This window comes from Myotis yumanensis, unplaced genomic scaffold, assembly GCF_028538775.1.
Source record: "Myotis yumanensis isolate MYYU_CA2020_CCGP unplaced genomic scaffold, mMyoYum1.0.hap1 SCAF_14, whole genome shotgun sequence".
Lineage (NCBI taxonomy): Eukaryota > Metazoa > Chordata > Mammalia > Chiroptera > Vespertilionidae > Myotis > Myotis yumanensis.
The window spans coordinates 51420219-51447965 of NW_027223765.1; the positions used below are offsets into that span (position 1 = coordinate 51420219).

General features: G+C 46.8%; 1 protein-coding gene across 16 annotated transcripts in view; it reads right to left on the bottom strand.

Annotated features, from left to right (window-relative positions):
• MAGI1 (membrane associated guanylate kinase, WW and PDZ domain containing 1) overlaps nt 1–27747 on the bottom strand; it is a 563313-nt gene that overhangs the window by 219308 nt on the left and 316258 nt on the right. For all 16 annotated transcript variants that reach the window (XM_070390955.1, XM_070390954.1, XM_070390950.1 and 13 more), the window contains exon 2: nt 15940–16056. In XM_070390955.1, coding sequence (XP_070247056.1) covers nt 15940–16056 — 117 coding nt within the window. The remainder of the gene's footprint in view (nt 1–15939; nt 16057–27747) is intronic.

Here is a 27747-nt window from a genome sequence, read left to right on the forward strand (position 1 = left end):
GGGGGTGGGATCCGAACCCCTTCCTCGGCGAGCGGGGCGCCCTGGCCACCTGACCACAGGGCGGTTGGCGAGGGAAGAAGGTGCGGGCGGCAGGAGCAGCTGACGGTGCGCGAAGGGAGAGAGGATGCCCCAGCTTGCGCCTTTTATATTACTGGCGACATTGCTAACACATGACAACAATTTCCATCTGTATTTAAGCCGGAGTGTGAAAAAAGAGCATTACATCACAGCCCGGCTCCTGGAGGCTGCCGGCTATCTAGGCCAGGGGACGAGGGCGCACCTGCGGGGCCGGCCGAGCAGAGCAGGCAGGCATCTCTCCGGCCAGGCAGGCAGGTCCCCGGTGCCCGCTAGTCCTGCGGGAGCCCCAGGCTAAGGGAGGGCGGGGGATGGGGCTGCTCCCTGGGCGGCTGCGGGCGGGGGAAGGTGGAGACTCGGTTAGGGGTGCAATGCTGACTTCAGGAGACGGGGCAGAAGGCTTCGGTGCCTCCAGTGGATCCCCCTGCCTTTTCCATCTCGCTGCCTCTCCCCCACCTCTGGAGGGAATTTCAAAGGTAACAACTCTCACGTTTGGAATCACAGTTTTTCTTGGAGTTAAGATAAAGGGGGACGGAGAGGCTTAGAATATTAATGGGAAGAATCCACTTTCAAGGAACAGGCACTTCAAGAATTAAGGGCAGAATCTGGCTCAGCACCAAGCTGTTGCTTTGCTGCTTATCTCTGTCACTCATGCCCTTTGAGAGCACCTGCAGGAGCCCAGGCATTATCTCCATTCTGTGTCTGATGAGACGCCCTCCCCTGCCCCTGGCCAGCAGGCTTTACTGAGACCTCTGGCTTTGGAGAGGTAAGCTTTCTCTAGTGTCAGGTGGTCAGTCCTTGGCAACTGCTGATGCCACTCCTTGTCACGGACAGAGGATGCCCAGAGGTCAAACAGGAAGTCAGCCCTGGGCCTGCCTGGCTCAGACAGGTGTTAGAGCCACGCACGACCATCCCCCAGAATTCACTCCGCAGCTCAGAGAGAAGGAAAGGAAGGGGCTGGGAGAGGCTCTGAGTGAAGAATGGTAGGAAAATAGGAAAGGGAAGGACAAGCAAGGGACCTTCCTCCCCTTGGGGGTGGGGGAGAAGGGAGTCAGAATGGGCGGAGGCCCCTGTGATGGGAAAGCAGCCTCAGGAATGAATGGTGGAGGTGAGGGGCCAGCTGTTCCAGTAACAAGGTGATATCTGTCCCTGGATGGGATGCAGTGCCGGCGGGCCTTCACATCACAGATGAGAAAACAAGTCTGTCCCTTCCCAGTGTGACTTGGCCAGCAGTCCCCATGCGCACTGACGCCTGACTGTCCGTCCCCTGAACATCCAGCGTGTGGAAGGAATGCATTTCAACGCTCCCTGCCCTTCTGGTCACGCACGGTGGTCAGAGCCTCAACGAGTCAGGCTCACTGGGTTCCACCCATCGCTCCACTTTCCTGCTGTGTGACCATGGATAAGTCCCCTGCCAGGCTGCGCCTGTTCCTCCCTGTATAAAAAATGGACAAAACCTACCCGCTCGCTGGGAGGATAATGTGTACCAAGGGCCTGGTTCACCACGCCAAGTGCTCACTGAATTGTCTCTGTGTAAAGTGCCGCCACAAAATGGAAGCCGTCCTCTGCTGCTGCGGGCCCTGCACGCTGAACAGCTCCCAGGCCCCCTTAGAAGCGCAGACCCCAGCCCTGGATGTCACTCCGCCTGTGGGAAAAGTGGGCGAGGCCTTGGGAGAGAAGCCCAGGCCTTTGCTGCCTGCTTGCTCCACACCTACCTAGGAAGGTGCAAGCCCTGCGAGCGGAACGTGAAGTATGAGCTTATATATTTGGTCTGAGAGAAGAAATAAACTTAAGGGAATCATGTCTTTATCAACCATGAACATAATACATGTGGACAGTCTGATCAGGGCCCTTTTAATCATCAAAAAAAAAAGAAAAGGAGATTCTATTTAATACTTTTCAAAAGCTTTAGCCACAACCTAATACTGAAAAATGAAATTTTTATTTTATTAATTTCCACAAGAAAATGATTGTGCAGTATAAATTAAATTGCCTTTTCACAAGGAAGCTGCATAGAAACTGCATGGAAAGGGACAAAAATACGCCATTCTCTCTCTGAAAGAAAGAAGGAAAGTTTTATTCAGGAAGTATTCAGGATGTGGCTTTCCAGTCTTCAATAGGGGGAGAAAAACAGCCCTCATTTGGTTTGGAAATAGCCTTGACCATAACAAATTATTTTCACCCAGAGCTCCAAAGACCAGGTTTCCATGCATAAGTACATCAGAAGTAAAAGATTCCATGAAAATCTACTTGCTTCTTATCAGAGTACATACTGATCTCAAAGCGGAGCTTCCCTCAGCCTGTGTGGTCTCCAGCAAGGCCAGCAGAGATGCTTAACTGCATTTCTTCCGAACTCCTTTGTCCCACACAAAGTTAAAGGCCTAGGCTAGCCTTCCCTCAGGGCCTGACTCCTCAACCTTCAGGCAGCAAAGTGCAGACATTTCTTCACTAGCAATTTTTAACAAACAACTGTGAGGAAAGGGCCAAGAGTCTTCCTCATTGAGCAATTTGAAAACAATTAGGGAAATGATCAGGAGTGGACTAATTAAATGTTGTGGAAATGTGACCACTGATGAGGCCCCTTCAAAACCCACCTGGGGCTCTTTCTCCTGTACAAATCCTTGGGTAAGAGACTACCATGCACCTCCCCTTCCCACCTAGGCTCCCTCCCCACAGGGTTCCTGCCCCACAGTGTTGTCACAAAGACTGAGCGCCCAGCACAGAGTAAAGTGCTGTCATGTTTGCTGCTGTCCAATCACTGCTGACACAGGTGTGCATTCCTCGCAAAGCTTGCTCTGCTCGTCTTCCCACAAGTATTTACTGAGCACATACCAGGTACATACACTGTTGGTTATCATAAAGAGGTATGCACATCTATAGGTTTGAAAAAAAGGCCAATTGTATACCATTCTTATAGGAGAATGTTGCCAGCAGGAGCTAAAAACTGCTGACAATTCTAATGAACAGAATAATGGACAAATAGATCACGGTATAGTCCTACAATGCAAGACTATCTAGCGATAAAAAAAAAAAAAAATCAAATTGCTGTTACATGCAAGCAATCTGGAGGAATCTCACAAAAGTAATGCTAGCCTAAGAAGTTAGAACAAAAGAATACATGTTGCATGACTCCATTTATATGGAATTCTAGAACAGGAAAAATTAATCTAGGGTGATAATTCAGAACTGACGTTACTTACCTCTGGGAGAGAGAAGTGTTCAGTGGGAAGGAGCAGGACGGGCCTGCTGGGAAGTTCACATATTCTATATATTGATCTGAGTAATGGTTACAGGGACGGATATGCGCATGCATGGACATGTGGGTGCAGACATGTGTGTGTGTGTGTGTGTGTGTGTAAAAACACTTCAAGCTCTGCGCTTAAGATTTATAGAGCTTACTATATGTATGTAATACCTCAAATTAAAAAACAAAACAAATGCACTCTGTTGGAGCCCAAATGTGCCCAGCTCCAGTAACTGGCATAACTGGCATGCCATGCTGCTCCACCAAGTTTGGAACAAGGGGGAGAAATAGACCAGTTTTTGGTAGAAGGATAGGAAAGAGAGAAGGGGAAGGAAATAGAGAGAAGGAAGAGAGTGTGTGTGGGGGGCGGGGGGGAGACCAGAGGGAGGGGGAGAGAAGGATGACGTGGCAGGCAGGCCAGGCCCCTAAAGCAATACTATGAATTCAGAACAAAACAGCAAATGCCATATCAACAAGTTATTTTTTCATCTAGTCAATGTTCCTTAGAGAGACCATATTTATTTAATTGTATCTGACAATATTTCTCAATTAGTACATGAGCCACATCCACAGTGAGCTGAGGAGATGTGCATGGGTGTCTCATTCTAGTGAAATGAAGGAGTCTGAATACCCACCACCCAGCACACAGCCTAGGGAAGGATAGATTCAGCAACAAACAGGAAATTCAATCAAACTTGTATTAGCCACAGATTTCTATCCCCTGGGAAAACACGGGAGACCTGGGTCAAAGGACTTTCTTGTAGATTCCCGGAATTAGCTGTAGTCCAGCAGGCAACACCGTTGGAACCCGGGCAGACCTTCAGTCTCCCTGATGCCTCCATATGATATCTCATTTTCAAGTCCTATCACACACATGAAGAATACTTTATCTACAAGTTGGGAAGCATTTTTTCAAAATGCCACTAAAATAGATATCTTTTCCCCCAAAATCACTAATTAAGTGAAGCTGAGACTGTGCAAAACCATTCAGAGGTGGAAATAAGAAATGTGCATCCCTCGAATCAACTCTAGATGAAAACATAGGATACCGACGCTGTAACTCCTGACAACCCTATAGGGTCTGTTTGTAACAATGTTCATCTTACGAGATGGGAAAGGAGGAAAATGTCAAGTTCATTTACGTAGAGCAACTGCAATTAGAAAGCCAACGTAATAAATCGTTTCCAGGGCGGCAGCTTGTTGACCTTGAGGATTACTTCCCTTCTAGCATAACCAAAGCAAAGCACTTAGGCACATGAAAGGCCCACTTCTCATAGGCACTGATGTGAGTGGAGAAGCCCCAACGAGAAATACGGCATCCTCAGAAGACGTGGTCCAGCAATGGTTTTCTTCTGATGACAGGAGGGTGAGAAATGAATGAGGAGGCTGTGCCTGGTTAAACTGGGGTTCCGTTAGCACCCATCTCGCTCACTTACACAGTTCTTGACGACTGTCACCTACCCTGCTCGGGTTTCTTCCATAACAAGCACCTGCAGCGGAGTGTGAAGCAGCCACACCTTGGCTCAGAGGGGTCCCCCCACAGCACCCCGTACCTCCCAAGGCTGCCAAGGAAGGGAGGGGGCAAAAAAGTCATTTAACCCAGGTCTCCTACTCATGAAGTGCCTCAAATTTAGACTTTGTTCCCTTCAAGTACAGTTATACCTACAGTTACAAAGATACACTAAAAAGAATAAAATATATTTAAACTTGGGGTCTATTTTCAGACTACACTGACTTTCATGTGCCTTGAGTTAATGTCTTATACATCTTGCAATTAGTGAATAGTGCGATTATACCACATTGCTATGTGAATGTTAAAAACAGTAAATAAATGCAAACATTAAAACCATGTCCTAACTTTTTGCTGTTGCATTAGTACCTAAGTCATCTCTCCATCCCTAGGAGGTCCACAGGGGCAAGCACCAGCCAAAGCACTTCATGATCTTGCGCCTGGGCCTGGCGATTCGGATGCGTAAGGTACCTGTTACGCCCCTAGCGGACAGGTTCCTTTTCAAGTCCAGGTAAGCCTAGAGGTGTTACGGAGAGCCACTTGCCCACAGTCCCATGGGTAGATCTTTCCCGACTCTCCCCGGGGAAGAGGTTCCACTGTTTTCATTTTGCCTCTCCTTTGGTATGTTTCACTTCTGGGTCACACGGATTCGCTGTCTCAAGACTGAGGTTGGTGCCCATTCTTGAATGTTATTCAGTCCTGGGCTTACCCTATCATGGGACTTACCTTACTCTAGGATAGCTGTTATTGTCTTTCTTCCCCACTACACTGTGAACTCCCCGAGGCAGGAAATGTTATCTGCTCACAGTAGTATTTACTACATGTTGGTTGAATGGACAGATAAATGGCATAAATAGAGAGTGGTTGGCTAAGTAGATGGATCAATTGATTGATGAAAAAGGAAACAAATAATAGTTACTACCCAATAAGATCCAATTCTAATACTGTCTCCAGCCTTTAATTAGCTGAACTAAGAATAAAGAGATCTTGTAACTGGATTAGATTAGGCCTCTGGTGTTGAAGGATCCAGGGGATATCATCCTTACTGGGGTAAGGCACCACTTCACCATGCCTGGAGGGCACAGCTGAGGCACGCACCTCCCGGATGGATGGAAATTTGATTCTACCCCTCAGGCTTTAAGTCTAGCTGAGCATCTTCTCTGAGGAGAACTCAGCCACTGCAAAAACCACAGTCAGGGGGCTGCCCACCAAGGCACCATTCACACAGATTACAAACAAAATAGCGCCCCCTGGAGGTGAATGATGTAGTGGCTTTGATGGGATCTAAGATGAGCAAGTAACTATCAACCAATAACAAGACACCACTCCAAAGAAAAGGAATATGTTTAGTTGCTGATTCTTTTTCCTGTTTTTCTTAGATCTTTTCTAGAGCTATAAAATAGGCAACATGAGCCACCAGTAAGAGCAAAACTTCTAGAACAACACTCCACAGCTCTACCACTTAGTAGCTGTGACATCTTGACCAAGTGATTTAACCTTTTTGTTCCTCAGTTTCCTGGAATATGGAGTAAGGACATCTGCATTTCAGGGCCACTGTGAGGATTAGATGAACTATTATGCTAACACAGAATAAAACCTGGCACTTGGCAAGTGCTCAATGTTAATAATAATTATCATTATACTTTCATAGTCACCTAGAATCTCATTGGCAGATATTTCGGATCCATTTAAAATAATTTTCTTTACTCATTTTCTAAAATTCTTCAGTATGTGCATATGTATCTGTATATACAGACGTACACACACACAGTCTGAGCGAATAAAATGTGGTGGTTACTAGAGGGAGCTCTGGTATCCATCCTGTCTGCCTGGCTCCATCCATTCCATAGCTGGGGCCGAGTCACTTAACATCACCACGCCTCAGCTCCCCCCCCCCCCCCCCCCCCCCGTAAGTGAGAAACTATCATTAAAATTCTCAGCCTATACTTGGTATTCCATAAGTGGTTGATTTTTGTTTTATTATATGTACAATGTCTTTCAGGCTAGTCTCTCCATACTTTAATAATAAATCTCAATTATAGGCTAAAAACACTGATCATTAATAACGGGGGATATGAAAACATAACACATATAATTCTCTTCCCGAAAACTCTATTTGTTGCTTTTTAATTTTTTGTATGGATTAAGTCTTAAAAATACTCTCTTTAGAAATAACTTCAAATTTAAAGAAAGTTGCAAGAATAAGGATAGTACAACGAACACTGTATACCTAGATTCACCTAATAGTAACATTTCAACCTATTGGCTTGTCATTTGTTCTCTCCTTCTTTCTCCCCACACATAACACATTTTAACCACTTACAATGTTTTGTCGTCATTCGAGAGTAAGATGCATTTGCCTTAGCCCATTACCCCTGAAAACATGAGAGTATTTCCTAAAATAGGGATACGTAAATGGTTAATTTCAAAGTCAATAGGAAAATATGTCATTGAGTAATGTCTACTTCTTTAAATGTCAGGTAATCCTTTGGGGTAGCTCATTTCATTGGGACTGTAGGTAAGCTCATCAGAGGATAACTGGTAAGTATCCTTATTTGTACCTTAGCATAAATGCACATAATCCATTGCAGAAGCTGGAAATTACTTGTAATATTTTATTGAACACATTTGATATAAGATTTCTTTTAAAATATATTGGCTGGTATGGCTAGTTGGTTGAGCTTCGTCCTGTGCACCGAGGGGTCGTTGGTTGGCTTCCTGGTCAGGGCACATGCCCGGGTTAAGGGTTTGGTCCTAGGTCAGGGTGTGTGCAGGAGGCAACCAGTAGATGTTTCTCTCTCACATGGATGTTTCCCTCTCTCTAGCTCTCCCTTCCTCTCTTGCTAAAATCAATAAAAATAAATAAATGAAATAAAATATATTGTACTTTATTTGAATGATTCTTAGGAAGCTCAAACTTGGTAAAACCATCTCTTAAATAATAGACAGTAAGGATACTGTGAAAACTTCTATGTATCTATATAAATTGCTGTGGAAATTGCTTTATAATTGCAACAAATCTGGATGAAAATGCCAGCTAAATTTATAAAGCAATTAAATACATTAACAAGACTGTGAAATAGATACTTTAGTATCCTACACCCAGCCAAGGATTAATCCATATGTTATTAAGAAAAGATTCTTTTTTTTTAAATTCAATACATTAATTTAAAAAAATGTTCTCCAAGGTGATTGTGCCCAGAAAAATATAGCAAGAGCGTGGACTCTTGGAGACAGTCAGAACTGGATATGAATCTGGGTTCCATCATTGTTAAACTGTGCATCCTCGAACAAACCTCTTACCTAAGTTCCCCACACCGACATTGCACACTCATCGTACAGCAATGATAATGCTATGCCTCGCAGGGTTTAGAGAGGGTTAAAAGAGTCAAAACTTGTAAATAACTTAGCAGAGGGCCTGGTACATATAGTAACCACTCAATTAAGGAGAGATTTATTGTTAAGCAGTAAGGCTGGTGTAACATGTTTTCATAAGAAGATTATAAATTACATCAACTCTAATTAAACTTAAACCTAGACTCCTATGGCTTTCCCTTTTTCTACATTCCGGAGAACCCGGGAAAAAAGAGCACCAGCCAGCCGTGTTTATATGAGTCTATTAAAAGACACACATAAATCAAGGCCAGTGCTAGGAGCTCTTACGTTTGTAGTTTTTCTTTTATTTTTTTTCCAATGACTTCATCTACTCAGCAAACATACAATGGCAATTAGGGTAACAACATATAATAAGAAACACAAAGAAAAAGAACATTGGGGAATTAGCTGATGCTGGGACTATGCAGAGAAAGCGCTGTTTCAAGCAGGCCTATTATTGGCTAAATCATCCAATTATTAATCTTCCCTGTGTTCTCGCCTCGCTGCTAGTGTGAGGCTGTTACTCAACAATGTTAGGAAATCATTTTAACTTAGCGGCCCCCAAAGAATCATATAAATCATTAAAAAAAAGATAGTCATATAAATAAGGCCCAAATCCTAATGAGAACTTGAAAAGGAAAAAGGGAGAATGTGGCTTGAGGATTCATGCTGGCAAGGAGGGAAGGAGGCAGGGGAGGGAGAGGTCTGACTGGAGAGAGGACTGTGAGGTGTCTGGCTCACTGCTGGGCTCTGGACTTCTCAGAAACAGTGATGCTAATGGGAGAATAGAGGCCCAGGAAGCCTGGGTCACCTGTTCACGTCATCAAAATCCATGAGTGGGAGAGCATGCCAGCTGCTCCAACCACCCTCCCCCCTCCCCACCCCCCGAAAGCCCGTCACGCCCGAGCGCCACCCCCTGGGAGGAGAGGAAAGTTCCCAGACCTCCTCAGGAGCTCGCTGCTGGGATAGCTCCGCACACCCCCGCTGTGGGAACAAGGATGGCCGTTCTGTTTTGGTTTGTCCCAAACACGGGTGCGTGCCTGGCATCTATCGGGTGGGTGTTATCAGAATAAGAGAGAACATTCCCACATCCCTCACAATCTTCAGTGCCCCTCCAAGCAGTCATGTGGATGAATATTTGTTAATAACTATTATCCACATTATATCTAAATAAAAGGTATTTTTTTCTAAGCTATGGTTTTTTAATTGGGCACAAAACTCCTTACCTGGACTATAGCCTTACTTTGTGAAACATGAGCCACACCTCAGCTGGTGGAACAGGAAACTGTGAGAAGTGGTCCAGCAGCAGAGGGCGAACCCCCTCGATGCAGGGCGTCCTGTGTTTAAGTGTTTTCCGTGTATGTAACGCTAAGCTAAGCACTGTAAAAAGTATAACAACAAATCAAAAGCATAAGAATTCATCCTTACCCAGGAGGCCGCTTTGTTGGCAAAACATCCCATTAGCCCAGCTGGCGTGTCTCAGTGGTTGAGCAACGACCTATAAACCAGGAGGTCACAGTTCGTTTCCAGTCAGGGCATGTGCCTGGTTTGTGGGCTTGATCCCCAGTGTAGGGCATGCAGGAGGCAGCTGATTAACGATTCTCTCTCATCATTGATGTTTCTATCTCTCTCTTCCCCTCCCTTCCCTCTGAAATCAATAAAAATATAAAAAGGAAAACAAAAAACCCCACTCAAAATCCCATTATATAGTTATACTAGAGGCCTGGTGCACAAAATTCGTGCACAGGGGTGGGGGTGCGGATGGGGGTAGAGGTGGTGTGTCCCTCAGCCCAGCCTACCCCCTCTCCAATCTGGGACATCCCTCTTACAATCCAAGACTGCTGGCTCCCAACCGCTCACCTGCCTGCCTGCCTGCCTGATTGCCCCTAACCGCTTCTGCCTGCCAGCCTGATCACCCACTAATCACTCTCCTGCCAGCCTGATCGATGCCGAACTGCTCCCCTGCCGGCCCAATTGCCCCCAACTGCCCTTCCCTGCTGGCCTGATCACCCACAACTGCCCTCCCCTGTAGGCCATCTTTGACCACATGGGGGTGGCCATCTTGTGTGCTGGAGTGATGGTCAATTTGCATATTACCTCTTTATTAGATAGGATAGGGTGTTTTTAGCAGCACCACGTTTAAAGCCATTTGTTAAAATATACATATTTTGTAGGATGGAGAACCCTGTACCACAGCATGAACCATTCACTTGTGCTCTAATTCTTTGCCTCTGAGGACAACCGATAGGAAACCATTGTAGAAGAAGTAGGTTTTGATGGAGAAGAAAGGGGAGGATAGGTAGGGGGAGTGAAGGGGGAAGTCAGTGGCTAGGAGGAGTCTCCAGACCACAGACTGACCAGAGCACATGAGAAAATACAGTGTTGATGGTAAAGGGATGGGGAGAGAAGAAGTGAGAATAGATGGAGAATTCATGAAGATTGGATTGGATAGAAACGAGGCAGGGATTTAAGAGTCTCATGGGCTTAAGCTCAGACCTTTCCTCGTCTGTGTGACCTCAGCAAGGCCGGAGTTAGAGTTGACAGATATGTAAGGATCACGGCAAGTACCTAGTACACAGCAGAGGAGGCCCAGACGGAAGCCATTACTACCGTTACTGGCCACCACTTCACACAAGCGAGGTTTTGTAAAGGCTAGAGCGACACCCCATTTCAGACGGTGCTTGTTCGAGGACAAGGGCAGTGACCACAGCAAGGAGTTCCCAGTGACTTCCATGTCATCTGTCCTGGGGATGTCCATGAAACTGTCTAGCTCAGGAGGTGCCACCTGAGCGTTGCCCTCGTGTCAAACACCAGGGATGCGCATCCCAGGAGAGCAGTGCGTCCCAGGAGAACAGCGCGTCCCAGCGCCCAATTCTCATCCCGGCCGCTTGCTGACCAGCTGGGCAGTTCACGCCCTCAGCTCTAATTGCAGACCGGGCTGGCTGTTGGCCAGTGGAGCTGGCACAGCCATACACAGAGAAACTAATAGGTTCAAATAGGTTTGAAAATGGCACGAATAAAGATCAGGATCATTTATGTTTACCATCACATCAAATTTAAATTATCTTGTGGATCGAAGCAATTCCACCCCTTTGTCAACTGCTCCGTCAATGAGGGTCTCAGGATCAGGCAGCGCCCTGATCAACAAGGTGGAAGCTACAGAGCAAAGTGCCCACCCCTGTCCCAGGGGCCTCTGCTTGGAAGGACTGCAAGCTCCGCAGAGGGAGCCCAGGGGAGACAGGAGCGGGCGGTGGTGCAGTCCTCCGGGGAGCCCGTGTTCGGCAATGAGCTGTACCTCCTTGTGACAGCAGCCGTGTGGTGAATGACAAGCCCGGTCAGGTATCGCCTTCATCTTCAGATGTCACATCAGCTGGGACGGGCGGTCACAACGCAGGAAGGCTGTCAGTGCAGCAGGTCCAGAGGTCCAGGCCACAGTCAGGAGGAGGGGAATGGCACTCCAGTTCCCTGCTCCCTGGAGCCTGACCTTTCCCTGGGCCTGGCTGGCCAGCCACGTCATCAAGGGAGTCCTCGCAGCCTTCTAGGAACTCACACTCTGAGCTGCCTTTTATTCTAAAACCTTATGGCAAAAGCAGCTCTGCTGTTTCTCCCGAATGCTAAGTAATGAGGGAAAAATAAAACAAGGGACACAAAGAGCATCTTCCCCACTTCTTCATTTTGTTCATTCATTCAACAAATATTTATCCTATGGCCCAGGCAATATTCTAGGCATGGGCGGGTCACTGAGGCCGATATGCCCACCCTCAGCAGAGTTAGATTCTGATAGGACAGATGGACATGCAGCAGGCAAAATATGTGCTTGAAGAGAGCCACAGAGGGTGGTCTGGGAGCAGTGAGGGCAGTGGGCACAATCCTGGAGGCCTTCATGGTGGAAGTGGCATCTAGATTAAAGCTTAAAACTGGTCACATGGAAATGTAGGGAACTAGTATCTACCCAGTTATAAACAAGCAGCAGGTGTGTTTGGGGAATGGATGAAGTTCCCGTGGCTGAAGCACTGAGGACAAGGAGGTTGGGAAATTCAACAGAATTTCAGGGGCAGGAGACAAGAATATTATCCAGATGGTTCTGAGGAATGAGAGAAGTGAGCAGCATGAACGTCGTTTACATGCATTTCAAATCCATTATTTAAAGGTGATTTTCCATTGGCATACTAAGAAGAGACCTAACAAAAACTAAGATAAATCTAGATACCCCAAGAGAATTCCGTAATGATTTTTAAAACCTGAATAATCATTAAACAATTAAATTTCTATTGTATGTATTAGTGAGTTACTTGCAATTCATAGAGAAGATACTTCTTTTTACATAGTCCCCACCCCCAAAACATAAATCCCCACGGTTTTAAACAGCCAACACTCTACAGCTCAGCAATGAGAAGCTTCCCTTTGCTGCCATTCTCAACGGTCCCTGCTCCACTGCTCTAATCACAGTGTTATTAATTACACCCCACACGGGAGATAGACAGGCTGGCTTAACCCTGGCCAGGCCACTTGCTCGCTGTGTGACTCCAGGCAAGCTAGTCACCTCTCTGAGCCTCTTTCCTGTGACAGACCCCTCTCCCAGGGTGCCACGGGGTCTGGGGAGACAGTGTTGGAGGTGGGTGTTTCCATTTCCATTTTACTGACGCGTAAGGAGGTCAGGGAGGTTGCACAAGGCCACACAGCTACACCGTGCCCTCAGGACGGGATTCACTCTGCATCTAGCTCTTTTTTCTGCCATAATTTGTGTTTGTTTGTTTGGTTTTTGGGGAGAGGGTGATTTTCAATGGTAAATATAATTAAAGTTTAATTGTGATGACCTTGCTCATACTATTGAAATAAAAGTTTTTGAATAAAGTGGGAGTGGAGAATAACAAGCAAAAATAGTACTGGATGGGCCCTTTAAATGGGTGAGCTGTATGGTAGGTGAATCATCCTATATAATAAAACCCTAATATGCAAATCGACTGAACTGTGGAACGACCGGTCACTATGACGCACACTGACCACCGGGGGCAGACACTCAATGCAGGAGCTGCCCCCTGGTGGTCAGTGCACTCCCACAGGGGGAGCGCTGCTCAGCCAGAAGCTGGGCTCACCGCTGGCGAGCGTAGCAGCAGGAGCCTCTCCTGCCTCCATGGCAGCGCTAAGGACACCTTGGGGATCCCAGACTACGAGAGGGCGCAGGTCGGGCTGAGGGACCTGCCCCTGTCACCCCACCCCCCACCACAGTGCAAGAATGTCATGCACCGGGCCTCCCGCATCTCAATAAAGCTGTGCAACAGGAGGGCTGCTGTCACCCCCACATCTCTGCCCAGGGGTCTGGATAAAAGGGACCCTTGATGGTGAAACCCCTCGTGGTGCGTGCGAGGCTGGGCTGCACTAGGGGAAGAACTCGAGAACAAAGGGCTTTACTTACTAATGTCTCATGCTGCCGTGGAGCCTCCTAAAACGTACAGGAAAAGAAGACTAGCCCAAAGCGCAAGCACCTGCTCATGAGGTCACCCCTTCTCAAAATACTGAAGTCACTGAAATAGCAGCAGCAGGAAGTTCTGGCAAATGCCGATTACACGAGCTTGTTCCCAGGGCAGCTACCACAGAGCCAGGAGGAGCCGTCCTCCAAGCCCCGGGCCCCAGGGCTTCCTGAGCGGCTGGCAGGACAGGTGGTAGAGAGGTCCTGCTTCACCAGTCACGTGGGTCCAAGAACCAAAATAAACACAGCCGTGGCTGGAGGTGTGCGAGCCTGGAACAGAATCCGCGCCACGCAGCCTCTCCCGTTCAAAGGCACACACACCGCCGGACTCGGAAACAGGCCTCCGCTGAATTTCCTTCCCATTTTATGAAGGAAACGTAAAATGAAATGTTACTTGTTTTCTTTTTCAGTAGGAAGACCATTTGCACGTTCCCAATTCCTAATTGACTGGTTTCGCAGGAATGCAACACCAGGCCTGCGCACAAGCAAAGATGAAACATGGTTCTCCACTGTGTGTGACGGCTGAGGTCACTTCTGCCCCAGTTCCTACGTGACGGCAGGCTTAAAACCAAGCCATTTAGCTCACAGTCAGGTGCAATAAAATCAGTGGAAAACATAAACGGGAAAGCATGCCAAAAATGTAACCATGGTAACACCACAGATGCATCCAGAAATGGTGTGCTCATGTGCTTCATTCCCCATGTCTTAAATTGGAATCTAAGCAGGGGGAAGATTACACAGAGAACAATCATGATTCTGCAATTACTAAATTCTGCAAAACTGCACTCAACCTGCTGTGCTAGAACTTCAGTGGCAGCCGCGGTCCCGCCACAGGAGCAGCCCTGATGGCTTAAGAGATGCCACTTAGCAGTTACTTGATCTGCCTGACTCTGTTTCCTCATCTGTAAAATGGGTATAAAATCCCAACCTCGAAAGGTTTTTCTAAGAGTAAAATTGGACAGTATCTCAGAGACAGGGCAATGGTGGGTCAGGAGACCCGAGGCCCTGGTCACCTTTAAACCTTTTTTTATTGGTTTACGTGCCTTGGTTTCTTGATTTATAAAAATAGAATGACAATTCGTGCTTAACCCATGTGGTTAGCACTAGAAATTATCATTAATCCAATAAGGAATTATTAGGATGTTCTTAGGTTTATAGTCTCAATCCAATGCTGACAGCCCAAGAGAACTGAGGGCCAGAAATCCCCATGGACACATTGTGATGACACCCTCTCTGTCCAGAGCTCTGCCTCGCAGCAGGAAGAGGCCACTTTGGGGACTGACCAGGTTCCTTGAAGTCAAGCTCTTCTCCACCTGGAGCCTTGGTTTTATTAAGAAGTAAGGGGCCAGGGGTGGGGGTGGGGGGGTGGGTGGGAGGGCTGTTCTAGAAGCTACTTTCTAAGGATCCTTTAGGGTCCCGGTCTGGATTGACGGTCTGTGTTCTTGTGGAGCTATGGCACGCCTCCAATTAGATTACATGTATTTTTTTTGCAGTCCAATCAGGAAACGTTCATCACTCTCACACATTACCTGTGAACTATTATTTTTTAAAGGAAACCATTTATAGCAAACTAATCACAACAATCAGCAGGTGCCTTGAACTTCAACTTATTTTTCCTTTCTTTCCCCGGTTAAAATACGGTATTTCTAAAAAGGTATTTCAAACTGTGAAGTACGGGGTAACAGAGAGGAGCCAAGAAAACTTCCCAGTAACAAAACCAGAGCCATTTTTTCTTACTTTGAATGAAATCGGATAGTCGCATGTCTTCTAGGACCCCCACCTCAGGACTGGCCACCTGGGGTGCAGTTTGGTAGTGTCTGGGACACTGCACGACCCCTGAGCTGCCAATCACCCACCTCACAGCCTCCCCCATCAGTGGCCACTCTGATGGCCTCTGGCCTGCTTCACGCCATTGACACAACTACGGTTACCATTTATAGAGGCTCACGCCCTGCCATACTACAGGAATTGGTGTACCTCATCCCACTTACTCCTCAGAGCAGGTCTCTGAAGGTATTAGTGTGAGTGACATGTCCTTCTCACTGATGTGAAGACGGAACTTACAGCGATAAATCATTTGCCCGGCATTGGAAGCTAGTACGTGGCAGAGCCAATGCGTGAAAGCGGGGAAACCACCCGTGCCATGCTCGGCGTCCCACGGTTCACTGTGGTTCCCAGGATGTAGGAGCCACTGAGCCGGCCCCTCCCTCTGCCTCCACTTCCCACACAGCCGCCCATGGCGCGATGGCCGCACCGGCTACTCACAAGGCACAGCGTGGCGGTACAGGTTGTCCCTGATGGTCTGCTGCAGCTCGTGGTCAGGGGAGCCCTTCTGGAAGCGCTGGCTGAGGAAGTGCCGCAGGTCCTTGCTCAGCTTTCCTCCTGCAGGAAACGTGTAAAACACAGACACATCAACCACCGGCCTCGGGAGCTGAGCCGCGGGCTGTGCGGGCACCGCAGGAGGCCCTTCCCGCCGCCCCTCAGTCACCCCAGGGCTCACTTCAGGTTTCCTCCCCAGGGGAGAAGGCAAGCAAGGATGCAACAATGATAAAACAGCTTGATTTGGGGGTCCCATTTCATATCCTACTTACAAGGCTAATAACAAAGAATTTAAACGAGGCCATTACAGTAAAAACATGTGCCACAGACATCTGCAGACACTACATGAGAGAGCGATGCTGATGCCTTCAGGAGGACAGTCTCGCCAGAGCTGACAAATTATACAATGTTCTTGGGCCAGGGATCCAACTGGTGGAAATGTGCCCTGTGGATATACCTGCAAAAGTCTGCTGAAATCTCTACTGGTATTTATTGCACAGCTTTTGTAATGGCAAATAAATAAAAATAAAAACAAAAAACCTAGAAACAACCACCAGGGACCGACTAAGTAAAGCACAGTTCATCCAAACAGTGCCCCCCATGCGAAAGCTGGGTCTGCGTGTGCTAATACTGTGGGGGTATGTGGAGCAGAGCTCACTGTCTGATCCCTCCTGCGTAAAAGAAAAGGGAGAAAAGGAGACACCATGTATGAATGGAGGGAATCATGGGACGTTCTTTTCCATCAGTTTCCTTTAGGAAGAAGGTCTTGAACGGGGGAACTAAAGGAGATAGCGCTCTTTATATCGACAGGTGGAAATATAGAGATCTCACTCCCCTGTGTTGATTTACAAACACTAGATACATATTTCTTTTTTATCATTGTTGTTGTTTAAGCAACAGTTAACTGGGAGGAGCTATGTGTTTACTTCTTTGTAATGCTCTACACATAACAGAACGAAAACAAAGCTAAAAATATATATATCCTTACAAATATGTGCCACAGAAAAAAAAGGTAACAAATTTTTAAAATAATAAACAAGTTATAGTCCACAGGATCCACAGAAGGCCTGCATATCAGTCTAGTGAACGTTCATTTTTAATGGAGAAAGACGCGTCAGTGACAGCTGAAAATAACAAGGCTCAGATTGCCCTTCCATTTTTAGACAAGATAAAGATTAGGTAAGAGCATTTCTAGCCTTAGAGAAACAATGCAGCAATTCAGCACCCGTGTGAGCCACAACAGTCATGTCTCCAGATGATAACTTCCCCGTGGTCAGGAAGAGTAGGCCATGAGGATGACAGGAGTAGTCAGGGTGACGATATGTCCTGCCAGGGCAGGCAACTACTGACCTATATCCCAATGTCACGTTCAGAACAAGATTCCCTGCTACAGTTTATCATTTTAGAATACACTAACCACCAACCTGAGCTATTTTATTTGAGTTGTATTATACCTACAGTTCAAAGTGGCCAAAAAGAAAGTACACAAATTCAAGTCAATCTTAGGTCATTCAATAAACATACAATTACTCATCAAGTATTTACTAAGTGAAGAAGACAAATCCCCACCCACTTGCCCCTAAAATGGGCACAGGGTTTGATCAGACAAAAGGATATCTATGACTGGCCATTAAGTACATGAAAAGGTATTCAATATCATTAATTATCAGAGAAAGGCAAATTAAAACCACAATAAGGACTTACTACATACCCATTAGAATGGCAAAAATTAAAGGCTGACCATCTCAAGTGTTAGCACGATTGTGTATAAAATGGCTCATTCTCTTGGGAAAACAATTTAGCAGTGTATTATAAAGTTAAGCCTTCACTAACTAAATAGTCCAACATTTCCACTCTTACTTATGCAAGCAAAATGAAAGCAAGTCCTCCCATACACACACACTTGTAGATAAATCTTCATAGCAACTCCTCATTATATAATAGGCCCAAGTTACAAACAACCCAAACGCCCCTCAGCAGGAGAATGGATAAGCAAACTGCATTATATTCAAACAATGGGATGCTACCCCACAATTAGAAGGAGCACATACATAATATTGATAGCTCTCAAACACATAAGGCTCAGCAAAAGAGGCTAGACACAGAGAGAATATACTGCACAGTTTTTTCTTTACAAAAAGTTTTAGTAAAGGCTAACCAAATTTACAGTACAGTGCAGAAGGCAGTTAGGTGGTTACCCGAGAGCAGACAAAGACTGATGCAGATGGGCTCAGGGATTTACGGTCTGTGGAGAGTAACAATGCCCAATTCTTGGCTTTGTGATTGTATCATAGCTATGTAGGAGCTACCATTGGGGGAAACTGGGTGAAGGGTACAGGAAACTTCTGCACTATTTTTACAACTTCCTGGGCATCTGCAATGATTCCAAAATAAAATGTTTAAAAAGGGGGAAGCACAGGGAAACTTTCTGGGGAAGCTCTCCGTAAAATATATCTTGGTTATGATAGTGACATGCCAGGTTTATACATTTGTCAAAACTTACAGAGCTATATCTGTAAACAAGTGTAATGTATAGTATGCAAATTATACTGTAATACAGTGTATTTCAAACATTTAAAATAAACATAATTATTGAATGACTATGTGGTTGGCACTATTCAAAATGCTTAGTTCTCAAAATCTCATTAGAAAACTGAACTAAAAGAAAAATAGAATAAATCTTGGTAGTTAAGACAGACAGGCCAGAGTTTAATTCTGGCTCCACTGGGTCTTAGCTGGTGAGCCCAAGGGCACTGTGTAACAACCTCTGACCCTCACTGTTCTCATATGTGAACACAGAGCACGGCCACCACACAGCTCCCACACCAGATGCTGGGAGGATTCATGAGACAAAGAGAGCGTGGCAATGAGGAAGCACGCAATGAGCTGGAAATTACCATACTGAGAATACAGAGTGGACAGGGTTTGAGGCAGAATGAAAGAATCGGGCTCAGTCCAAAGGTGAACGGTTACCTTTTTTTTTTTTTTTTTTTTAATGCAGCTAAACTTAAAACCCATCCCATTGGCTTAGAAACAGTGAGAAACGAAATACAGGCCTAGGGAAACGGGATCACAGGATATTTCTAGAGTTTGTGGAAGGGACTGAAATTCTCCTCAGTCTCAAATGGCCTGGACATGTGCACACACTGGTTAACACACGTTTAGCGCACAATGGGTTCCAGGCTCTGCGCGGGAGTTAAGTTCAGGGAATGAAACCAGCGGGTAAATCACTGATATTTGATGGTCACACCTGCCAACTCTACCTCCGGGCATAAAGCACTTCGGAATTTCACCGGAAGGATAACCATGTTCACCAGAAAAATCTCTTACCTGGAATCTATGGTTTACCTTCCCCTAGGAGACCAGAGTCCTAGACGTTAAAAAAAATACTGACAGTTATCATTTGAGCCATGAGCACCAGAGAGTCCATGGGACCCAACAGGAAACACAATTCCAAAGAAGATGTGGGGTACAGGGTCTCTTTATCCCTTGTATAGCGTAGGTTCCTATCGGTCCCCATTAAGATAAACTATTAGGACATAGAGACACTCTCTGTTTACATGGGAGCTTTACATTAAAACTAGCCAACCCAGTTTGCCGTCATCAAACTCCTCTCTACTGCGAATGTGCAAAAGGGCAGGGCTAACTGTGCTGCCCGTTAACATTTACTCTGCGTTCCATGACATTTGTAAGCGAAAAGCCTCAACCTTCACGTTACATTAAGAATACTGTACTTTGGGCAACTAATCTCAAATTAATTGCCAATTATTTAGGGGACATGTCTATAAATCTTCTCCTAATTGCCAAGGGCAGTGAGCCAATGAAATAATATATTGAAAGACAGAGTTTGTCATAGCATCTGTACTTTCTTTGAAATTCAAGATTTGTTTTAAAAGGGAAAAGAAAACATAGGTCAGAAACATTTTCCAAGAAAAGGATTCAGATGATTTAAGATGAGTTTATAATACATATGGGAAAAAGGGAGCTTAGACAGCCCTAAATTTGCCATTCCCGTTATACTAGTATTTTCACTAGAGGCCCAGTGCACAAAAATGTGTGCACTTGTGGGGGAGGGGGTCCCTCCGCCAGGCCTGTGCCCTCTCGCAATCCAGGATCCCTCGGGGGATGTCCACCTGCCGGCTTAGGCCCACTCCACAGGGGATCAGGCCTAAGCTGACAGTCAGGCATCCCTCTGGCAGCCCAGGAGCCCTTGAGGGATGTCCATCTGCCGGCTTAGGCCCTCTCCCAAGGGGATCAGGCCTAAGTTGCAGTCAGATATCCTTAGCACTGCCAAGGAGGCAGGAGAGGCTCCCACCACCACCGCTGCACTCACAGCCATTAGCTCAGCTTGTGGCTGAGTGGAGCTCCCCCTGTGGGAGCGCACTGACCACCAGAGGCAGCTCCTACATTGAGAGTCTCCCCCCTGGTGGTCAGTGCACATCATAGCGACCAGTCATTATTGGTCATACCACTGTTAGGGTCAATTTACATATTACCCTTTTATTATATAGGATATTTTATCTACATATCTGGAATTCAATCTTTTACATTTAAAACAATGTATTGTTGCTTTTTAAATTCACATTAGTTTACAGAAATTTAACCATATTGATTGATATAATTTGTCATTTTTAAATGTTGTATAATATTTCATTTAAAAAGAGCCTACAGCCACATGCTCTGTGGGCTCTTAGGTCCCACCAGTACAACCCAGAGTTCCCGAGCAGGGACTGGCAGGCTTTAGGAAGGGGACAGGGCTGGCCTCCGACAGACAACTGTTAAGATGGAACTGAAGGAAGATGAGAGGCTAGTTGGCTCTGCAAAATGTGGGGAAAGAGCTTCTTAGGCAGAGGGAACAGCATGTGCAAATGGTGTGGAAGTAGAAAAGAGTCACATGTTAGAGAAACGGCACAAAGCTCAGATGAGGGGTGGCACCGAGGTGGAAGGCAGAGAATTCTGTGCCTCCCGGGCCCGATAGAGAGTGTGTTCTAGTCTAAGCCTCCCGGGCCCGATAGAGAGTGTGTTCTAGTCTAAGCTCAGTAGGAATCCACTGCAGGGATTTCAGTCAGAAGGCAGGAAGGCTCGGTCTAAATCCTGAGATGACCTCTGCAGCTTGCAGTGGACCAGAGAGAGAGACAGGGGATGCGATGACAGTGGAGCGGATCATGGGAGACCTGAAGAGGCGTGGACAGGAAAGGCCCTGCGGGAAGAGGCGCAGAGGGGCAGAGGGATGTCACTTAATGCTGGAACTGATAGGGTTTGCTGATGTGATGGAGGAAGACAGCAAAGGCAAGGGAGGAGGCTAAATCTGTCCAATGTCTGGGCGTTCCTGGTGCTGAACAGGTTTGGGCAGAACACTGAGTTCCTATTCCATTTGAGATATGCAGTTGCATGTCATACATGTGGATTTATACCCAAATCTAACATGTAATCCATGACATTTCCAGTACACGACTAGTGCTCAGAAATACACTTCATTAGCTATATAGTATTTTATCGTCTCATTCCATCACAATCCATTTAACGGTTAGTAATTACTAAGCGTATCCAATGCCTTCACTGTGATTATTCTCCTTGTATAGAAGCTGTCTGTATTTCTGATTGTTTTCTCATGATTCCTGAAATGAAAATATTGGAACCAAAAGCATAAAAACGTTTAAGGCTTTTGATACAAATTCTCTCCAAAAAGATTTTATCAGCTTCCCTTCATTCAGCTTGATTCTGAACGGCTCCAAAGTAGCAGTGTGGATTCATCATAATAGCAGCAGTTTCATGTTAACAGACATTTCGCTCTCTTTCCTTAAAAAATACTACAGACAATGCCATAATGAAAAATCTTGAATATGAAGTTTAGCTGAAATTTCCTAAAAGAGGAATTACTAGAGTAACAAGTGTGAACATTATTTTAAAGACTCTTGCTACATAGTGACACCCTGCTTGCCAGAGAGGTTATGCCAGTTCCTACGACAGTCTGAAAGAAGTACAGGATCACTAATCTGACAATTACAGTGTCAAAATAAGAATGATTTCCCCCTTTTAATTATGTGGTTTTTAAAATTCCCCACCCATGCTTCAAACAGATGCCAACACTGTATTAGTAAGGCACAAGGTACACTGTGTTCCTTTCCACTTTGAGAAACTGCTGTTTCCAATGAAGAAAATTAATTTGGAGAATGGCCTGTTGAGAAGTAATGAATGAAATTCCATGATCATATATATTTAAGTAGAAAAATAAAGACAAATAAAGGAAAAGGCCCTTGCTTCTAAAAACACACCAATTGGAACACCCATGTGCCAGTTCCCTGTGGAATTCCTTCCCAGCCCCCTTCTCCCAAATGCCAGGAACGCATTGTCTAGATCAGCGGTCGGCAACATTCCTCTCTAAAGGGCCAGATGCACAGTGCCCAGCTTTGGAAGCACATCTGGACACTGTTCAACTACTAAGCTCTGCCTTTGCAGGACAAAAGCAGCCGAGGATTATCTGTAAACAAGGTTGTTTCCCAATAAAACTTTATTTACAAAAACATGCATATTTGGCCCACACGCCACAGTTTGCTAATGCCGTAATGAAAAATCGGATGTTGGCCCTGCATTTCCAGGTGAGCAATTCTTTGTAAGTGATTCTTGGGGTGGAGGTGGAGGGTAGTCATTGTTCCCAAGGTTGGCCTAAGCAGCATTACCCAGAAACTTGTTAAGTGCAAATTGGGGGGCTCCATCCCACACTTCCTGAGTCAGGATCTCTGAGGGTCAGGTTCAGCAATCTGTGTTTTAACCAGCCTTCCAGGTGCTACGAATAGATGCTGACGCTTGGGAGCCAGTGGTCTAAGCCACAGCGAGGCTCTGAAAACGAGCCTCTTTCCCAGTTCCTCACAATGGTCTCCATCCCTGGCAAACCTCAGCTGCCCTCCACCACTGGGCTAAGAATAACCCCTTATAACAACAGGTCCAGTGGAAACGACTCCAGGCAGGCAGCACCTGTCACACACGCGGAGAATAAATCCAGGCCCCTCGTGGTACAGAGACAGGCAGCCTTTCAGTCATGTTTCCACAGAACTTAAGATGAGAAAAAAAAGTGTGCGGCGAATCTGAGATGTGAAACAGAGGCTGCAGGACAGGTGTGTGTGTGCTGATGAAGCTCTGGAAACTACTACTGACCTTGCACCCCCCACACGAACAAGCTCAAAACATTTTGCTAGCACTTCAGGACACCCGCTTTATCATTATTTCCTGGCTGCCTTCTCTGTTCCTTTTCTCCTGGAGAACCTTTTTATAACAACCTGCATCCCACAGGGGGAAGAAACGAATTAAGCACAGAAAGAAAGGCAAGGTTTACACTCCATCCTCTCAATTTTTTTTTCATTATTTCCAGCCCTTTGTGCTTCTTATATTTATTCCAGTCAAAGCAGGGTAGTAGAATAATACCGGTTCAAAGTAAATAAATAAAATATTTGCATAGAGAAAGCAGACAGTAACACAGCTACAGTGAGTTTATGCCCCGCCCGGACCCACAGGCGGCTGCGTAGCCTCACCCGGGGCTGTAGGGTGCCTCTACGCTTAGACCTGGAGTGGAATCTGAAGACGTGTGTGTGAGCGGGTATGCGTGTCTGCATGTGCACGTCTGCTCGCCCTTCAAGAAAACACTAAATGTTTAAGAAGACATTCCGTGGGGATCTAGAAACACTCCGCCCGGCGGTGTGCTGGGCTCCAGCAACGACAGAGCAGACTCGGTGCTAGGTCCTGACCCACAATCCTCACTCCAACCGGGAGCTTGGCTCTCTCCAGGCCCCTTTTACGGAAGAAGAGACTGCAGCTGGCAGGTGACCTGACAACACGGAAGTGTGTATAAACAGAGAGATGGGGTGGGCGTGTCCAGATGTGAACAGCTGGTCAGCCTTGGTGAGGGGTGCCCATGATGCTGTTCTTTCAACAGTGGGGTGGGTTTGGACGTTTTTAAAATAAAAAAGTAAAACAAAATAGTTCTACATACACCATGCCACTGGAACACATCCACGGGAATCTCAATATAAACAGCAAAGACTGACTTCCCATCTAAACTGTCACATTGCAAAACTGTCCCAACAGCCTTCCGATGCCCAGCAGTTGCAGACACCAAGACGGTGACATCTAACCGGCACGGGCCTCCGGAGAATGCCCAGCCGGGATGTCACACAGCAAGGCTCCACCCCAGGACCAGCGCCTGGACTGTCGGGCCTGTGGACGGAGCTGACAAATAGCACGTTTTAAACGCGTTATGCACATGCAGGCTGAGCCCGCTGACCTCCCAGAGCCCAGCACGTCCAGTCAGTGAGGCAGCTGTTGCCCTGCTGCCCAGCCTCACCCTAACCTATTCTCGGACAGGAGTGGGTAATCCGGGCACAGCCTGTCCTGTGCGGCCTGCCACTCACACAGCCGCAGGCTGGGACCGGGTTCCAGCAGGCGGACCCACTGGGGATCTCACACAAACAGGGTTACAGCAGCGAAGGCCCCTCAAACTCCTGCTGCATCAGGACAACGGGGGCCAGCACTGTCCACGCCACGTGCGGGCCTGAAAAAGGAGGGCCCCTTCCCCCAGCAGAGCGTCCTCGGAACCTACTCTTGGCACAGCGCCATCTTTAAACATCTTTCAGAGATGGAACCGAGAGAGAACCGGTGACCCCAGACAGGCAAGGATGGAAGGGAAACCTCCCCGGCAGCAGGAGGGCCCCAGGGAGGCGGTGAGCACTGCAGGCTGTGCAGGCTGGGATCCAGGGCCACGCACTCAGCTCTGCCTCTTTAGCGGGACATGGGTCCTACACAACGTGTACAAGACTGCATGGCTGTGTTCTAATGACATGGCATCACAAACACAGGCAGCGACAGAGCTGGCCCACAGCTGTACTTGCCAACCCCCCGCTCTGGAGGACTGTATCGCTCTCAAAAACAGGAAACGGTTCCCCAATATTGCCAGGGTGTGTGCATGTGTGCACGTGTGTGCACGTGTGCATGTGCGTGTGTGCATGTGTGTGCAGGAAGCGCTGGGTGTGGAACATTCCCTGAGAACAGGGTGGGGGAGTGAGCCGTGGGTCTCCCCGAGGAGACCCGCAGGAATACCGCACAGATAACAGCACTCCACCCCGTGCTGGACAGTAGGGTAAGTTTCCATGTAGAAAGGCCTGAAGAGCCTTCAGAGGAAGTTGGCAATGACTCCCGGGGTAAAGTCTACTGGTGTCACCTCCAGTTCACAGAGATGCAGAGTAGGAATGCTCTCCTCCATTGTAAATGCACATTTCCCTGTGATGACTGCAAACTGGATGCTTTATCATAAATCACGTTTTTGAACATCATCTCATTGAAACCTTATGAAAGCAAGTGAGCATGGTGGCCTTCTTCCAGCCTTTAACCAGATGGGGAAAGTGAGGCTCCTGGTGCTCAGAATCCCAGTGAGGACCCACAGTGGGACGTGAAGTCCTGCGCTGGGTTGGGGGCAGAAAAGGGACATTAATGACAAAAACGGGTGAAATCCGAGTTAATAAAAACGTACCAATGTTATTAGCTTCTTACTTTTCACAACTGCACCGTAGTCATGCGCTATGTCAGGATGAGGAAATATCAGGCTAACGAGGTTCAGCAAGTCTGTGCCAGTTCTGAAACTTTGCTGCCTCTTCCATGTCCCAAAGTAGAGTTCACTTATTTAAAGATGTATTTAGTGCACCGCATGCGTGGGTGTGCCTGGGTGCGGGTTCTTGGGCTTTTCAGTGTGTTGCAAACCCACGAAGGTAAGAATTCTTACAGAGATTCATCTCTCTGGGCTGACCACAGCTCTCGTTTTTAAAGAGTATGGTACACAGTATACCTGGTTGAAAAATATTTGAGGAAGAGAATTCTCACCTCACAGACTGATCATCCAGTAATTCTAATCTCCATCATCCCATCATCTTGTTGTCATTTCCATGCTCTATTTTCCTTCCATCTCCCTGAACTCTTTCAACTGCTATTCAGAAGCGATTCTAAGTAAAGGGGCCATAGAAGCCGCTCAGTAAGTAGGACACGCAGGGCCAGATGCCCACCTTGACGGGAGTGATGTACATGAGGCGAACGAGGGCCCCCCCCCCCCCCTCAACGGCTGTCCAGTTGCTCATCAACATTGCTCTTATTGGTGTCTTTTTTTTTTTTTTTTCTGAATAGAGAAGAGACAGTAAGCCAAAGTGCTACAGCTTTTTAAACCCTACATGCAAGAAAAGAAAACAAACGCAACCATTTTCTGCCTTGCCATTTCACATATCCAGACAACAGGAGGGAGAGCACAGAATACAGTGAACTGAGCCACAGAGTGGGAGAGACCCCAGTGGAATCGGAGGACAACTCAGCCTGCCAGCCGAACCCAGCCCCTTGCACCTGAGTGCAGGCTTCAGTACAAGCTGCAGCCCTCACCGGCTCCCGAGTGTCCCCTGCAGGTCAGCTCCTGTGTCGCTTCGGGGTGACCCTCTGGACATCTGCATCCTTGTTGCTGGCAGCCCCCAAAGAAATACCTGAAGGGCTCCCCCATCACTGTGACAACCCAGGGGCAGTCCCACCCTGCGAGGCAGGCAAATGAATAGCAGTCAGGGACAGTCATTGCTTAACTGTTGATTTAAAAAAAAAATTCACTTAGATGCAAGAGCTTATTAGAGAAGAATATTGCAAAAGGCCCATGTTGGTGATGATTCCAAACTGCTAGGATTCTACTTGCCTTGCTCAGAAGCGCATGCCTCTTCCGGTCCAGGCTTGGGGGCGGGCAGTGGGGGGAGGAGGCATGAGTGGAGGGGGATGTGAGGCTGCCAAGCTCAGGGCTGGGTCACAGGTCTGGTTGCTCTCACTGCGGCTCCACAGAGGCCCCTGGACTAGGCTCCCAGGAGGCCTCCACCAGTGCCTGACCCATTGCTCTGGTTCACTGTGCTCAGAGCCTGATCATGCTTTGGAATAATTTATTTTCCTTTTTCTTGTTTGTGATCTGTCACTTCCCCACCAGGAGGTTTTCATAAGAGAGCTGAGACCCCCTCCGCTTAGAGGAGGAGCCTGTATACACTTAATGACTGACTGGATGAAAGAATAAATAATGATAATACTAATTAAAACAATCCAAGCAGTGGCTAACCCAAAACCAGGTGGACCTATGTTCTCATCTTGACGTTGCCATTTGCTGCCTCTGTATTAGCAAGTTCCTGAATCCCTGGGGGCCGCAGTCAGGAAAAAGGGGATGATGACAGCAGGTGCCGCCGTGGCCATCCTGAGGAATAAATGAGCACACACGACGCGATGCTCGATAAATCTCAGCTGCCCTCCCTTCACCATCTGACTGGAAAGAAACATATTTCAAAACACCTTTCGCGGAATTTGGTTTGTTCTCAAGGAGAGAAATGTTTTAAAGATTTGCGATTACGACTAAGTATATAAAACAAACAAGTTAAACAAGCCAGTTTTTCCGTATCGCCAGACTGCGAGCTAAGTAAAACCTAAATGTCATCACCAGACTGCTTTCACACAGCCGCTTCTGTTCGTGGAACACTGCATGGCCAAGGTGTGCAGACGAAGGCTCGAGTGAGCTGTGCCCACAGTGAGGAGTAGCGAACCATGCGCTCCTCCCTGTCGGATGCATTCTCTACTCAACCATTTATTTGTATTGTATATTCTTCTTATGTGGTATATTGTTTATTCGTTATTTACATTTGGATTAGCCTGACGACTAATGCTGTTAAGCATGCGTCCTGGATACTAGTCCTCTGTCAGAAATGCACT